The 15,716-nt window shown below is 39.6% G+C and overlaps 2 protein-coding genes across 3 annotated transcripts in view; one reads left to right on the forward strand and one right to left on the reverse strand.

The window, feature by feature from the left end:
- spag5 (sperm associated antigen 5) overlaps positions 1-11,726 on the forward strand; it is a 32,632-nt gene extending 20,906 nt beyond the window's left edge. For both annotated transcript variants that reach the window (XM_034188553.1, XM_034188554.1), the window contains 10 exons: positions 4,137-4,270; positions 5,642-5,810; positions 6,367-6,496; positions 8,222-8,456; positions 9,372-9,504; positions 9,588-9,668; positions 9,790-9,939; positions 11,182-11,256; positions 11,400-11,480; positions 11,583-11,726. In XM_034188553.1, the coding sequence (XP_034044444.1) occupies positions 4,137-4,270; positions 5,642-5,810; positions 6,367-6,496; positions 8,222-8,456; positions 9,372-9,504; positions 9,588-9,668; positions 9,790-9,939; positions 11,182-11,256; positions 11,400-11,480; positions 11,583-11,654 (1,260 nt within the window). In that variant the 3' untranslated portion in view covers positions 11,655-11,726. The remainder of the gene's footprint in view (positions 1-4,136; positions 4,271-5,641; positions 5,811-6,366; positions 6,497-8,221; positions 8,457-9,371; positions 9,505-9,587; positions 9,669-9,789; positions 9,940-11,181; positions 11,257-11,399; positions 11,481-11,582) is intronic.
- Positions 11,727-11,837: 111 nt separating this feature from the next.
- On the reverse strand, positions 11,838-15,109 carry foxe1 (forkhead box E1). Its single transcript, XM_034188555.1, has one exon. The coding sequence runs from the start codon at positions 14,828-14,830 to the stop codon at positions 13,739-13,741; it is 1,092 nt and encodes a 363-aa protein (XP_034044446.1). The 5' UTR covers positions 14,831-15,109; the 3' UTR covers positions 11,838-13,738.
- Positions 15,110-15,716: the final 607 nt, after the last annotated feature.

The following is a 15,716-nucleotide window of genomic DNA, read 5'->3' on the forward strand; positions in this document are numbered from 1 at the left end:
CTCTGGCAAACTTCAGACAGGCCTGGACACATACTGTCTTAAGCAGGGGGACACGCCTGGCACTGCAGGATTTGAGTACCTCTCTGCGTACTGTGTAGTCTTTGTTACTTTGGTCCCAGCTCTCTGCAGGACATTCATCAGGTCCCTCCATGTAGTTCTGGGATTTTTGCTCACTGTTCTCATGATCATTTTGACCCCACGGGATGACATCTTGCATGGAGCCCCAGATCGAGAGAGATTATCAATGGTCTTGTATGTCTTCCATTTTCTTACAATTGCTCCCACAGTTGATTTATTCACACCAACCTGCTTGACTATTGTAGATTCACTCTTCCCAGCCTGGTGCAGGTCTACAATTTTCTTCCTGGTGTCCTTCAACAGCTCTTTGGTCTTGGCCATGGTTGAGTTTTGAGTCTTACTGTGTGAGGCTGTGGACAGGTGTCTTTTATACATATAACGAGTTCCAACAGATGCCATTAATACAGGTAACAGGTGGAGGACAGAAGAGCTTCTTAAAGAAGTTACAGGTCTGTGAGAGCCAGAAATCTTGCTTGTTTGTAGGTCACCACATACTTATTTTCCACCATAATTCACAAATAAATTCTTTAAAAATCCTACGATGTGATTTCCTGGATTTTTTTTTTTCCCTCATTTTGTCTCTCATAGTTGAAGTGTACCTATGATGAAAATTACAGACCTCTCTCATCTTTAAAAGTAGGAGAACTTGCACAATCAGGGGCTGACTGAATACTTTTTTTTACCTCACTGTATGCTTGTCGTATTCACATTCAGCTTCAATTCAAGGCATTGAACAAAAAAGTACCGCTTTAATCCTTTGGGAATTACCGCCATCTTTATATATAGTCCCTACATTTACACAGGCAATAAGTAATTGGACAAACATAGTATAAATTCACAATAGTTATTGTGAATACAGATGATCATGTTTGTAGACGGTTCTCAGTTTTCACTTTCAATTTATTTTCATTTATATAGCGCCAAATCACAACAAGGTAGCCTCAAGGCACTAAACACAAGTAAGGTCTAACCTTACCAATGAACAGTAGTAAGGAAGAATTCCCTCTGAGGAAGAAACCTCAAGCAGACCAGACTCAAAGGGCTGACCCTCTGCTTGGGCCATGCTACAGACACAAAGTTGTTTCATTTACATAAACGGTATGGAAAATCTGCCTGGAGACTGCACTTCTTTAAAAAAAACCAAACAAAAAATGAAAGGAGACGAGTGAAGGAAGCCACCGAGACATTTCTGATAGTTTGAAGATGTATTGGGCCTTTGTGGTTGTGATTGGAGAAGCTGCATTGTGCAACTTTGGTCTGCTGTAGAATACCCCTTCCTGGTGGAGAAAAGAAGACATACTTTTCAGAAGCCTGTAACTCCTTTCCAGCGGCCACAGATGCCTTTGTGACTTTCCCACTCGTCTGCTAATTGCATGGTCACTCAGTTTTTGAGAGTGCTTACTCCAGGCTAGGACATAATTTGAAGAATTTTACCAAAATGAGGGACATGAGTGAAAATCTGGTGATGAGAGGATTTAGCCATTAATCAGCTAAAATGTCTGAGAGCGTTACAATGACAAAAACAATGTAGCGAGAGATACAAGTTCAACCAGATGGGGATTTCGTGCATTTTGTCTTAGAAGTCTATAATTTTTCACACACATAGAAGACCCTAGGGTGAACGTTTTTACATGATACATTTTGGCAGAGCCCCCCGGTGGCCACAGTGGGAAATAAAGGTTACGAGGCTGACACGTGTCACGCATGCCCACATATAGTCATAAAATCTTTATCTCTTACTTCATAGTCAACATACTTAACACAATTATGTCATAAATGATGGAAAATATAACAAAAATAAGAAAGAACAACTGAAACCCCTTGCTGGCTACAAATGGAGTTAAATTTGTGACCATGATGCTCCATGAAGTCTATCATGTATACATATGTTTTGTTTCAAGTTCATAAATTCATTTCACTTTATTACTTAGAAAGATCCAGTAATACCTGCTGTCCAACGACCTGTGAGACCTCCATCCCTCACACCAACCACCACTCTTGTTAAGCAACATGCCTGGTTGGAGAACTTGAGAAAGAGTCAGGTGCTGTCTCATGGGCAGCTTTCCATGGTAGTCTGCAGACATCAGTTCTGTGTCCTGCAAAAGTGGGCTTGATGCCACTTTTCATGGAGAGTGCAAACACACCTGCCATGATAAAACATGCCATGAATGTCATAGCGGCAGCTACCCAGTTCGTGAATCCTAGACAAGTATCTGTCTTGGCAATGGATCAACCTCTCTTTGCCCTTGTCAAAATGATTCAGTGGCCATTTCCTGAGAGCCATGGTGAAGACAAGTTTGTGCTGATGTTGGATGCAATGCATACAGAAATGACCTTCTTCAAAGTTCTAGGAGACCTGCTTGCTGATACTGGATGGACCACAGTGATCTCCTCTGCTGGTATTGCAACTGGTGGGGTTGTGACACACTTCTGAAAGCAGCACACCTGACCAGGACACGCCATGGGCACACTGTCACTGCAGCTTCACTACCTCCTTCAGTTTCAGGCATACCAGTATCACAAGCAACCAATTTCAACTGATGGTAACATGACTGACTTCCAAGACTGGGTCAAGAAGATGTGTGAAGACCACCCACAGTTCCATTTTTGGAACATAATACTTGAGCTGCAGCTTGGCGTACTTCAGTTTATGTAGTCTATCCGTGAAGGTGATTTAAAACAATATGTTGATTCTCTGGTGAGACTAATTCCTTGGGTGTTTGCTACGGATCACACCAACTATGCAAGGTGGCTGCTAGTGCACCTGTGAGACATGTTAGGCCTGGAGCAGACACAACCAGCAGTGTTTCAAGAGTTCAGCAAAGGTGGCTTTGTGGTCCAGAAAACAGGCCGCAGGTTCTCTGCCTTGGCACTAAATCAGGCATACGAACAGGAGAATGCCCTTGTCAAAGGAGAGGGAGGGGCAGTGGGCCTCACAAACAACCCAACAGCATTGCGTCGGTGGGTGGTGGAAGGTCCAGAGAGCTGCAGACTAGTATGTGACTTCGAGAATGCTTCAAACAAACAAGGCAATCCAAAACACCATGAGAAGATGGACAGCACGCATCATGCTCCATGTCATGGATGCTGCCAATAAGGGCCACCAACGCATCCTCATCAGAACAGCAGAACTATTTGACTAAAGTAAAGCTTTCCCAGAATAGATGTATATTTCACAGGCAAATACATAATTGTGTTGCCACGTTTCATAGGTATAAAATGTTGACTTTGGAACAGCTAATGCATAACATAGGCATACCTGTGTTGGTGTGTAATGCCTGATTTAACATTTTATGGTCTCTAGGATCTCAGAAGTATGTTTGTCCTTTCAATTAGTAAATATTTCAGAGTACATATATATTGGACTAAAGAACCTGAATGTGAAAACTTGAAAATCGAAAAAAGATTGCAGCATACCCATAAGAGTTAAAGCCTCAGTTCCTTATCTAGCCACTAGGGGGCTTCAGTTGTACTTCCTTTATTCGAGTGGACTATTTGCCATCATTTATTACCTAATTATCAAGTTTTGTGACTATGAAGTAAGAGATGACGAATTTAGGACTATATGTGGGCATGTGCGTGACACGTGTCAGCCTCGTAACTTTTAGTTCCTGCTGTGGCCACCAGGGGGCTCTGCCAAAATGTATCCACATCTAAAAACATTCACCCAGGGTCCTCTATATGTGTGCAAAATTATAGACTTCTAACACAAAATGCATGAGATTAGGCTTACATCTCTCACTAATGTAATGTTTTGTCATAGGACCCAAACTACAAAATCCTCAGGAACACACTTTTTTCCCCTCCCATTAAAAGGTTTTAAATGCAACCTGTGACATGCAGAGATTTTACTCAGAGTAAACTGCTGGCTCTTATTGAAAACTTTTAATCCTCTTAATGCTGGAAGTCAGATCATGAACAGATGTGCTGCACCTGAGCTCTGTCACTTGATGGCAGCACATATTTGTGTGTATTAAGTACTGCCTGCCATGTGTACTTTGCACTGGCTTTATGTCTGCTTTAATTGTTGGTTCTGTGTGTGTGTGTGCGTGTGCCAGTTCTTACAGATAGAGAATGAACTGGCCAGAGAGCAAGTGGCTGAAAGTGAATGTTTGCTCCACACTAACCTGAAGGGTCTGAGGGAGAGAAATATCCAGTGCGAGGACCTAAAAGGAATGCTCGCTCAGCTTCAGTAAGCTCAATACACTTGGGAGGTGGGGTGGGCGGGAGGTGTAGCTATTTTAAAAAATTTTAGCAGTAAATGTTTAATTTGTAGTGTTTTGTCCATTTGATGCTTTTATGCAGTACAATGCATTTTAGTGTGATTGAACACACTTGAATAACATATAACCTTAAAAACAAAAAATTACATTTAGTTTTGAATTACTCCAAATTCAAGCTCACATTTTTAAATTTCATTACATTTTGTTTTGGTCAGATTTTTTAATTTTTTTTTTTTTTTTTGCTGGGGAATAATGTCCAGCAGTGCATACTTTGTCTTTTTTAATAAAGAGAAGGCAATTGAATATTGGAATATAAATAGTTTTTTTTTTTAAATTTGAAATATTAATCAGTTAATTAATTAATTAGTCAATATTAATTGATCACAGGTCAGCAAAGAATAATTGATTAGTTGATTTAAAAATTGTTTGGTGCAACCCTAGTTGATAGGCAGCTGAGACATCATGTTTAGAGACTCTTTCTGACCCTAGAAGTTGTCATTTTGCCTGAGTATACTGTACCAACGTTTTACTGTGGAGACTGGTGGTTAAGTGGTTAATGCACTTGCTTTCAAAACAGAAGGTTCCACCCATGCCCATTCTCCATGTAATCTGGAGCTGTGTCAATTAGGGCATCTGGTGTAAAACCTGTGCCAAATAAACATGCAAATCCAGGTCTGATCCGCTGTGGCGACCCTGAGCAAAATGGGAGAACCTGAAAGAACTTACTTTAAGTGTAGCTACTTTACACTGCACTTTTGACAAGGATTTGATATATTGGTTAAAGGCATAGTGTCACTGGGTTTTTTAAGATTTAATTCATAAAGAGAATTTTCTTAGGCACTACTATAATTTTATTACTTAGCATTTAGCTAAGTGATTTCTAATATGATATTGCCAATATAAACAAAATTCATGCTGTCTGGAAGCAATTTAGTATTTCAACCCATGAGGGGGAGAAATTCAAGGGATCAGATGCTATGACCAACATTTGGTAGATTTGGAAGTGATTTACAGGAAATCTTATGGCTAATAATGTAAGATAGATAAATAATCTCAAAACATCACACATGCACGCGCACATGCACTTTTTCCTGTAGTTAACCTGCATGACTGTGATGAAGGAAAAGACAGTATTCACTACGGAATCCCCCCCTCCCCTCACATAAATATGTGCTCTTCATTAAAACGAGCTGTAATTTTGTAACATTTTACAGAAATAAACCCAGATCATAATGCTTGGATTTTGGTAGAAACTAAATTTTCTCAGTTTTGTGAAATTTGAAAGGCCCTATAGCTTTAAATTTTAAATGGCGCCATTAACTGTACTTGTGTTTTTGCAGGATGGAAAACAAATGTCTGCAGGATGAGCTGGAAAATACAAAATCTAAAGCCAGTGCAACTCAGCTGGAGCTCAATGAGAAGCTGGCTCAGGCAGTCACTGATATTACTTTACTGCATCATACTGTGCGAGGACTCACCAATGAGCTACAGGCAGCTCTCACTGAGAAGGTGATGTATAGTTCCTACATTTTCAGTGAAACATTTTATTTCAGTCATGTCACATTTGCTTTTTCAAGGAAGATGAAGTCATCAGTTATAGAGACAACACTTTTAAATGTAGTTTAGAACACCAAAACCTGGAAAAATTAAATTTGTACAGATCCTGGCGAGAGCCACATGACTGTACATCATTCTGTAAATGCTCCATGTGTGTGGTGCCTCTCAACTCTTGACTGGTATAAGGCAAGCATTTATTTGTGATAACCTCAGTTCCAAAAAAAAAAACAAAACAAAACAAAAAACTAGCTAAATAACCAAGTAATTACAAGAGAAATTAAAAAAATTAAAAATGGTGGTATGGGGGTGAAAAACGTTATAGAGCCTCTATTGAGATTTGGATATGGTCACATATGAGCGGATAGTTTGCACAAAACTCTATTTTTGCCCAAAAAAAGGTTTTTGCCCAGTGGGTCTTCTTGTTTGAGTTGGTAAGTTTGTTGAGATGTTGTTTTTGAAGTAAACTGTACTTATTTTCCCACCACATCTTGTCTGACTTGCTTTTCAGAAAGAGGAACTTCCTAAAACATTGGGTGTTGAACATCGTCACCCGTCCACCTCCTTTGTAGACAGAATCATGGTTGCGTTAGCTACAGAGAAAAGGGAAGATGAAGAAAACGAAATGACTGCTGAACAAGGTACTGCGTCATGTCTTGAAAAGGTGATCTAATGAAAATTCTGTCTTCAGGGTCATTACATTTAAAGGTTATTTGTTCCGTCAGGAGACAATATTGAAAGCCAGTAGCAAGAAGAATTTATTTGTAGTAAGCACACATCAGACAGGTATGGCTGGTTATGGTTTCAAAACAAACAACATGGTATAAATGGGCAAAATAATCATACCTATTATTTCTTGTTCATTTGGTGCCTCTGATATCCAGATCAGTCACATGCATAGATCATATTTGACCGATCATGGCAGTGTGTTTTCCTTGCTTCTATCAGTGGCAACTGAGTGGGTCATGCCCACTCTTGCTGCGTGAATTATTTTCTGCCTATTTATTTATAGGACTTAAACATGCCCATGCGTTGCTGTGTTACAAACCAAAGTATTTTCTGTGGAAGATATTTTGTCATAGTTGTTTTCAGAAAGTATATTCAGTCACAGTGATAATAATGTATACACCAATTCATGGAGTTGTTTTTCCTTTTTTTGGGGGGGGGGGGGGGGCAGGGTGTTAAATGTATTTAAATCAGCAGCTCAAACTTCTGTTTTTAACTTTGTCTCTCAATGATTTTGGTAGTAAACCATGTTGCTGTTTTGACATTTGCAGTTAACTTGCTCATGTTAAAGTTTGTCATAAACAGAAAAATTAATGGTGAAATGTGCAGTAGTGCACAGAAAAGGCTACAACATAAATAAACATTCATTCATTCAATTTCTGTCGCTTATCTAGGTTTGGGTCACAGTGGCGGCAGACCAAGTAGCTCACCCCACACTTCCCTACCCTCAGCGAAGTCCAGTACCTTGGGGATCCCAAGGTATTCCAAAGCTAGCTGGGAAATATAATCCCTCCAGCATGTCCTGGGTCTTTCCTGGGGTCTCCTCACCAGGTGCGTGAACCACCTCAGCTGGCTCCTTTTGATTCAGAGAAGCAGCAGCTCTACTCTGAATCCCTCCCAGATAGTCGAGCTTCTCACCCTGTCCAGGAGTGTAAGATCAGATACCCGACTGGGGAATGACCAAAAGAATAAGATCACGGATACAAGCAGCAGAAATGAGATTCCTCTAAGTTCATAACCATAGCTGAGGATAGGAGCATAAATCGACTGGTAAATTGAGAGCCTCACCTTCTGGATCAGCTCCTTCTTCACCGTGACCGTCCAGCACAGCGTCCGTAAAACACCACATGCCGCCCCAATGCGCCTATCGATCTCATTTTCCAACTTACCCCCACTTGTGTACTGAGATACTTAAACTCCTCCACTTGTGGCAATAACTCTCCCCAGACCCAGAGCGGACAGTCCACCCTGTTCCTACAGAGGACCATGGTGCTGATTCTCATCCCAAGTTGCTTCACACTCAGCCTCAGACCTGCTCAGTGCAGATATAAAATAAATAATCCTTCATTAATGTAATCAAGGTATAATTTAGAAGTAATCTTTACTGATTTGGAGTTGTATTGCCCAGACCTACATTTTGCTACATGTTGGGGTTTGTTTGTGCAATGGCTTTTTTTTTTCCCTTTGATTTTTATTCATTTACTTAGTTTTTAAGGTGCTCCAAGAGGGTTTCAAGTTTTCAAGATTAAAGTTAAATTTATGAGAATTTGAGGTGTTGTTTTCAGGACAGGCTGTGTTGCCATCTGATAAAATGACTGTGTTAAATACAAAACTACACACGTCGTTCACTTTCTTGTCAGATCTGCCACAACCCGTGTGTGATGGTTTGTTCAGTGAGACGAGCGCCTTCATCCGCGTTACCGCCGCCACCCCAAAAAAGAACTCGACTTCAACAGAGTTTGAAGCAGACGAGGAGCAAAGCGATGTGACGAAGCTGCTGGCTGACCTGAGCCACACGGTTACAGAACTCAGGAGTGCCGTACGATCGGTGCAGCGACACAAGGATGCTCGTCTGGAAGCGCAGCAGTACACCATGTGAGTAGGAAGAAACAGGCATAAAAATGTTACTGCTTGTTTTGTGTTACAGGTGAACCCCAGAAAACTGATGTGGAGAGAATCTAATGCAACCACTTGCAGCAATGTTCACCAAGACCGGGTTAGGGTTTGATAACATCTTAAGATGTTGGATTACTAGGAGGGTCTCTGAAACGAAAGAGATATATATATGTGTGTGTGTGTGTGTGTGTGTGTGTGTGTGTGTGTGTGTGTGTGTGTGTGTGTGTGTGTGTGTGTATATATGTGTGTATATATATATAATATGTATATGTGTGTATATAAATGGATTACAAATGCTAACCTTATAGAGAAATGAATAGAATTTTGCATAATGCCAAAAGGGGCAGATGCTAGAATTTATTTACAAAAAATGCGAAATTGTCAGAAATACTGAAAAAATTCATTCAGTGCCTCCAAAACAAAAACAGGCATGAATGTAGAAAATATGCATATGATGGAGATGCTAAAAATAGAACTTGGGGATGAACCATTTTGTCATGATTTTTATTACTTTTTTCTTATTATTAAAAAAATAAGTGGAGATTTTATTTAAAGCCATTGAGATTCACACTTCACACTGACTACCTCTTAAAAAAAGTTGATAATTTGTGGCAACAGAACTATCACCATCATGAGACTAGTGCGTTGCTGAGCTATGTTCCGTCTAAAGCCCAGATTTTCAGGAATGTTCATGGTTCTGTTTTAACCTGACTACTTCACCATGTTCAGTACGTAGTGCCTGTTTTGTTCACTTAAAATAAGTAATGAAATCTATAGAGATACTTTGTTTAAAGCATATGTCACAGTGCTGACAAGTGACACCATTAACGTTTTGTGTTTGAAAAAGCTTTTGTGAAAAGATTTTTTTATTGTTCCTCTGTTGCACTGTTCCAGCTCTGTCCTGCAGAGGGAACAAGAGGCTGCAGACATGAGGTATGAGAACGAGGTGTGTGGGCTGAAGCATCAGCTCAGCCTTCTGACAAGCCTGGTGGAGAGAGGCAACATGGCATTACAGCAGAAAGCTCAGGTAGCATCTACCGCACCTCACCTACAGCCTCCAACAACGAAACCAGTCGTGACGTTTATTTTGAAACATCCTTCTTTCCACAGGATGAGGAAACGGTGGCAAAGTTGATAACAGAAGTCAGCAAGACTCAAGATCTTCTAAATAAATGCAAGGCTGCAAATAATGTGAGACACAAACACTGGCGTCTTCATAAATATACCAAATCAGAAATGTTTTCATTGACCTAAAACACACAGTCTGTCTGAATTTGGCTTCTTCTTGTTTTTCCCCCTCTCTCACTTGTAGGAGCTCAGAACGGAGGTGGCTGAGCTCAGGTGTGCTCTGCAGCAGTCACACGTAGAGTGTCGCTTTCTGCGAGAGGAGCTGAAGAAGTCTGGTGACCAGTCGGCAAACCAGACATATTTCTTAGACGAGAATGTTCAGTTAGTGAAAGAGGTACGGTCGAGCGTTGGTGTGAGAGCTGTCAGGTGTCACACGCATGTTTTGCTCCATACATCGTTGCATATGTGGGTGTGACTCTTCCTGGGCAAAGCCGGTTTAACAGAGCCACACAGATTAATAATTATTTAATTCATCTGCAACTTTTTTTTTCCCAAAATTGAATAATTATTTTGAGTTCAGCTTCTTAAATGTGAATATTTTCAGGGTTCTTTAATTCTCTGACAGGAATTGTAACATATTTGGCTTGTGGCTTTGAGAAACATTAATAATTTATATTTTTCTAACATTTTATGAACAAATCATCTAATGAAATAATACAAAGATTAACTGTTAATGAGAATATTGATTAGTTGCAGCCCTATAAAATATATCAGAATTTTACTTTGTCCTTTTAATGTCTCAGGAAGAGGCAAAGTGTGTCAGGATTTCTTCTGTTGTTATTATTATTATTATCATTACAATTAATATTATTATATGTTTTTTTTTTTTTTTAAGTTCAGCACTTTATGTCCTGTATGTCTGTATTTTTTATTTTTAATTTGTAAAAATACTTTGAGGACAAAATATTTTTTTATGTATTTTTTATTAAATTATTTATTTTTAGGAATTTAAATTGACTGATCAGAAAATTATCAATAGATTGATCATGATAGTAATTGTACGTCTATAAAATGTCACAATTTTATTTTATGCACTGTGCCAGAATTTCTTTGACACCCCCACCATAGAGGCTTTTTAAATTTTGACACTGTATATCCTTTATATGTTTGAATTTTTTATTTATTTTGTGAAACAAATATGTTTGTCAATTTTTTTTTTGGGGGGGGGGGGGGGGGGGGGGGGGGGGAATAAAAAAAAAGCCCATTGGATAATGTGATTAATCAAAAAAATTAATTAATTAAAAAATAATCCTTAGTTCCCATGCTGTAAAAAAATCACTTTATTCTCTATCTTTTTGTGTCTCAGGGAGAGACAAAGTTGTGTTCCAGAATTTCTTTGATCATCCCCCCGTAGATAAATTTAAGAAAAAAATTCATTTTATAACTCGTTTGGAGTTTTTTAAAGATTGTTGAACGAATATTTTTTTAATGTATTTGTAACATACATGTAATATTAATGTAATTGGAAAAAATCATTAGATTAAATGTTAAAATTAATAAATAATTAGAGATTAATTTAATACAAAAATTCTTGTTTGTGGCAGCCATACATTTGACTTTTTTCACCCTCCTGTAGGTGCAGAGGCTGAAGATGAGCCTTCAGGAGGTGGAACAGGCCAAAGTGAAGCTCCTTGAAAGAGCAAAGAGACATGTAAGTAACGTCTGTTCACGCTATCCACTGACGTTCACCGTCACGTATCAGTGTTAATTTATCTCACTGAAAAAACATAAACAGTCATGTGTTGGTCACATGAAGGAATTCAAACTGCAAATCATGTTCTTTTATTTCTACAGCAAATTATCCACCAAACCAACCAGATGAAAAGTGAGAATGAACTGCAAATACTGAACAAGATCATCAACAGAGTCCGCGAGGTGAGAGCTGCATCTTATTTTGTTTGTTTGCTTGTTTTTTACTCTTGCCATCCTGTAAAATGAACTGGTGCATGCAGTGTGGAGTAATGATTGTTTTTGCAGACTTTGCTGTCCATGCCAGAAGTGGTGAAGAATTGTGAACAACTCCAGCAGCTCGTTGATTACATTGGCTGATATGTTTTGTTTTTTCACACCTGTTTATTTTGATTCGTTTGATTTATTTTAATGCGATAAAAATAAAATGTGTTTATATTATTAAAATGTTTATATTATTCTTTGTATTACTGTGTTACTATATTTTTTGCTTAATGTTACAGTGTAAAAATTTATTTATTTTTTTACGTAATTCTTTTGTTGGGTGTTCTGTGTTGAATGTGCACAGAAGTTGCAAAACAGTTGTCACTGAGAACACAGCAGTGTGTGTTTGTTTGTTCTGTGCACTTCTGTAATCATGGGAGGGCTGTTTAAATTTCAACAACCTTTGGTTTACGTAAATGTTGCTTGTTCAATTTTAGCGCAGATGGTGTGAAAGATTTGCACACAAAATAGTTTATGGTGCACGAACTAAGGTTCATCCTTATCCACTTGAATTTTCTTGTTGCACAGATTAGTGTGTCCTCTGTTGTTTCACATAAATGCTATGCACTCTTAGCATTTTTCTATGCACCTCTGATATAAGACGTCCTCTGAGTTGCCTCGGTCAAGGAGGTAAAGTGTTCAGTGCCGTTTGTTTGACTGTCAACAGGACACAGAAACTAAGAAATTGATTTTCCTTAAACAACACAAAACCCATTAACTTTTGGAGCAGATCTGTTAAAGGGGGTGGACCCAGGGAAAATTTTCCCCACCACTTTATCATTAGGACATAGGACAAAAAACAAACAACAAAATAGATATTCACATTGAGAACTTTCGACAATAAATTTAATTGGGTACAAATCCCAATAAAGATCAGAGTTTACGGATCACAAAATATGACTTTTAAGGGGTGGATTTATACTGGGTGAGTGTAAGTTAACAAACTGGCTTCGAAACTTCAATGAGCAAAACATTCATTTCTGATGGAGTGAATGAAATGATTAAACACTTAAAGTGTGAATTTTAATCATTTTGTTGTGTTCATACCATCAGAAATATTGTTTACATGCTCACAGAATGTGGAAGAAAAAAAAGTTGTAAGTTAACCTATTTTCTTGATTTATTTCAACTCCATGTAAATGAGGAAGCCAAGGAACATACAGCTCGAGGAGACTTCTGCTTCTCCCTGAAATTTCTCTTTAGGGAACGTATGGTTAAAAAAAAATCTGTACTTAAGTCTCGGTGGCAGTCTGTGCTGTCGGAGCACTTCTTGTTTCCTCTGGTGGTGAGATACAGGACACTGAGAAGGTTTATGAGCTGACGCAACAATTTAAAATTCAGCTCATTTCCTTGGTTAGTGAGTCTGCAGTAGCTCAGCTGGATGCGTGTCCAAGTGGTGTGTTGATGTCAGGATGTGATAACTGAGAGTGGCTGTGGCGGCTGATAATGCTTTGGCTCCAGACAGCACTTTACATCAGCCAAGCTGAAACACCGTGGAAAGCAGTGCAAACACCAAAGAAGAAATGCACACATACCACCCCCCCAACCACCGAATGCCTTGTGTGATTTTATTAAAATCTGTCTTTTGTGATTGCGGAAATTTGGTCAAATATTAACTTCAATGATATGTCATTAACCTGTTTTGCCCCACTGGCAACAATTGTTGCCGAAGTGTATTACTGTTATTTTCTACTCACAATAAAAAAAATCTCATAGGTACTAATGCAACTTTTTACACTTATAAAAAACAAATCTGGGGCATAAACGGGTTAATTTAAATTATTTATTCTTGCATGACAAAAGTGCTACATAATTATGTTGAAAGAAGTCACAAATGCATAGTCAACAAAATACATGCAAATTTGAAGCTTCTTCATACAAATGACTTATTGCAAAACCTATGACCACGAAGCACAATAATTTAGATACATTAAAACAAAAATGACAGAACTTGCACTTTCAGTTCATGAGAATAAAAGCTCACCATCATACGCACACGACAGCATAATGTAAATCCAAATTCATAGTGTGATGATGGTGCTGAGGGGTAAGTGGACTCGATCACAAATACAGCACATTGTGTGTCCTTTAGAGGTCACAAATTGGCCAAATTTTTTTTTTCTCTTTTCACACACATTTTCCGTACAAGCCAGTGTGACACTCGAGCAGGTTTTGCACACTCAGATAGCAGGCACAAACCTGTCCATAGTACCTGGATAGGTGTGATGTCTCAGGTAACCTCCCGTGTTAGCAATAGGACCTGCAGCACTGTTGTACTGCGGAAATGACCCCAATTGGACTGGAGAGATCCTGCCGTAGTGGTCCATGGTCTCTGCAGACCCGTGGACTGGGGCATTAACGTGTCCTGGACCACCATAACCTTGTGCTTGGGCTTGCCCATATGACCCGTGTGGGGCGTGATGGTGTTGGTGGGTGTTTGGACCAGAGTAGGTGAATCCAACATGTGTAGAGGAGCGGGAAGTCATTGGTCCTCCACACGGTTGGGTCTGGAAACTCGCACCTCCCAGGCCGCAGGGACTGGATCCATTGGGAACCCCTTCAGGACTGAAGCTCCGGGTGTGCTGCGTCATCACCTCTGGACATTGACCTCCCATCATGCTGGCTGGGGAAGGATGTCCTATGAGGTTATTGATGCTGAACATCCGGGTCTGAGCAGGTCCAAACCCGGGAGGTGATGAAGATTGGTAGTATGCAGAGGTCAGCTGCTGGCCGTAGGGGGAACTGACTCTCATGTTGGAGTAGATTGAGTTAGTATATGCTGCTGACCTGGCCATCTGGACTGGAGAGAAAATGGATGCCTCATGGACATAGGAGGCATAAGTGCTCAAATCACATCGCTTAAACCTCTTCCTGCGCCGCAGGAAACTTCCACTCTCAAACATGTCCTCAGCATTGGGGTCCAAAGCCCAGTAGTTGCCCTTTCCTGGGCGCCCCGGTTCTCGAGGGATCTTGATAAAACAATCATTGAGAGTCAAGTTATGGCGGATGGAGTTCTGCCATTTCTTAGAATTGTCTCGGTAGAAGGGGAAGCGCTCCGTGATGAATTTGTAGATGCCTCCTAAAGTCAGCTTGCGGTCAGGAGAGTTGGTGATGGCCATGGAAATAAGCGCGATGTAGCTGTAGGGGGGCTTCCCTCGCTGCAGAGGTCTCTTCCTCCTCCGGCCGCGGGGCTGCTCCTCTGTCTGAAGTAAAGAATTGGAGACAGCCACGGAGTTGTCCCCTGATGACTCCTCCACTTTGAACACCGGCATTGTCACAGACAGCTTAAAAGGTCTCCAAAAGCACACACACACAAATCTGTGGCACAATGCTGTTATTCCCACAGTCTGAGGAAACGGATTTTGCAAAATTAGTTTGCTCAACACAAAATCCTGCAGGAAAGATCACATTTCTTAAAAAAAAAAAAAAAAAAGTTTGAGTCCTAACTGCACAACTCTTCAAATGCAGCAATTTTTTTCCTCAGGAGACTCCTTTGCATTAGTTTTTATTCCCGTCGTAAGTTGAAAACCTCATGTGTGTGTGTTGTTGAAGGTGTGTATGAGAATGTTATTGTGTTGCTGCAGTGCACGAGCTCTACCTGTGAAGCCACACCCTCCCAAACATCACATGCTCCTGACATACCGATGCTGCTGAAGTCTATTCTACAAGTGCCCAGACGTTTGTTTGGACATTTTTCAAAATAAATGTTTGATTTTCTGAAATTATAATAAAGAAAAAGTTAAAATTGAGTCCTGTTCAGGTTACATTTGAATATACCTGTTTGTCAACAAATCCTATTTTTAAATCTTTGTGCATTTAATCTCCACTGTCAGATAGTCAGGTCCACTGGACTTTCAGCTATAAAAGCCAAATGGCCTCTGTGTGCGTGTGTATGTGTCTATGGCTTTCATCAATGTATTTATAAATTGTTTAGGTTCAAATAATGTACACACTATTATTATAATCAGTATTATTATTTTACCTTATTGTTACTTCTATTTTGTCATTTGATTTGTAAATGGCCCACAATGGAAATAAGCATTTTCACTTTCTTGCCTCAGCCATGTATGCATGCTTTTAGTATATAGATGGTTTACCATCCCCTGCTGGAATGGCGTGTGCATCCAGATGGTAATCATCAACATCCATTGTTCAGTG

This window comes from Thalassophryne amazonica, chromosome 15, assembly GCF_902500255.1.
Source record: "Thalassophryne amazonica chromosome 15, fThaAma1.1, whole genome shotgun sequence".
Taxonomy (NCBI): Eukaryota; Metazoa; Chordata; class Actinopteri; order Batrachoidiformes; family Batrachoididae; genus Thalassophryne; species Thalassophryne amazonica.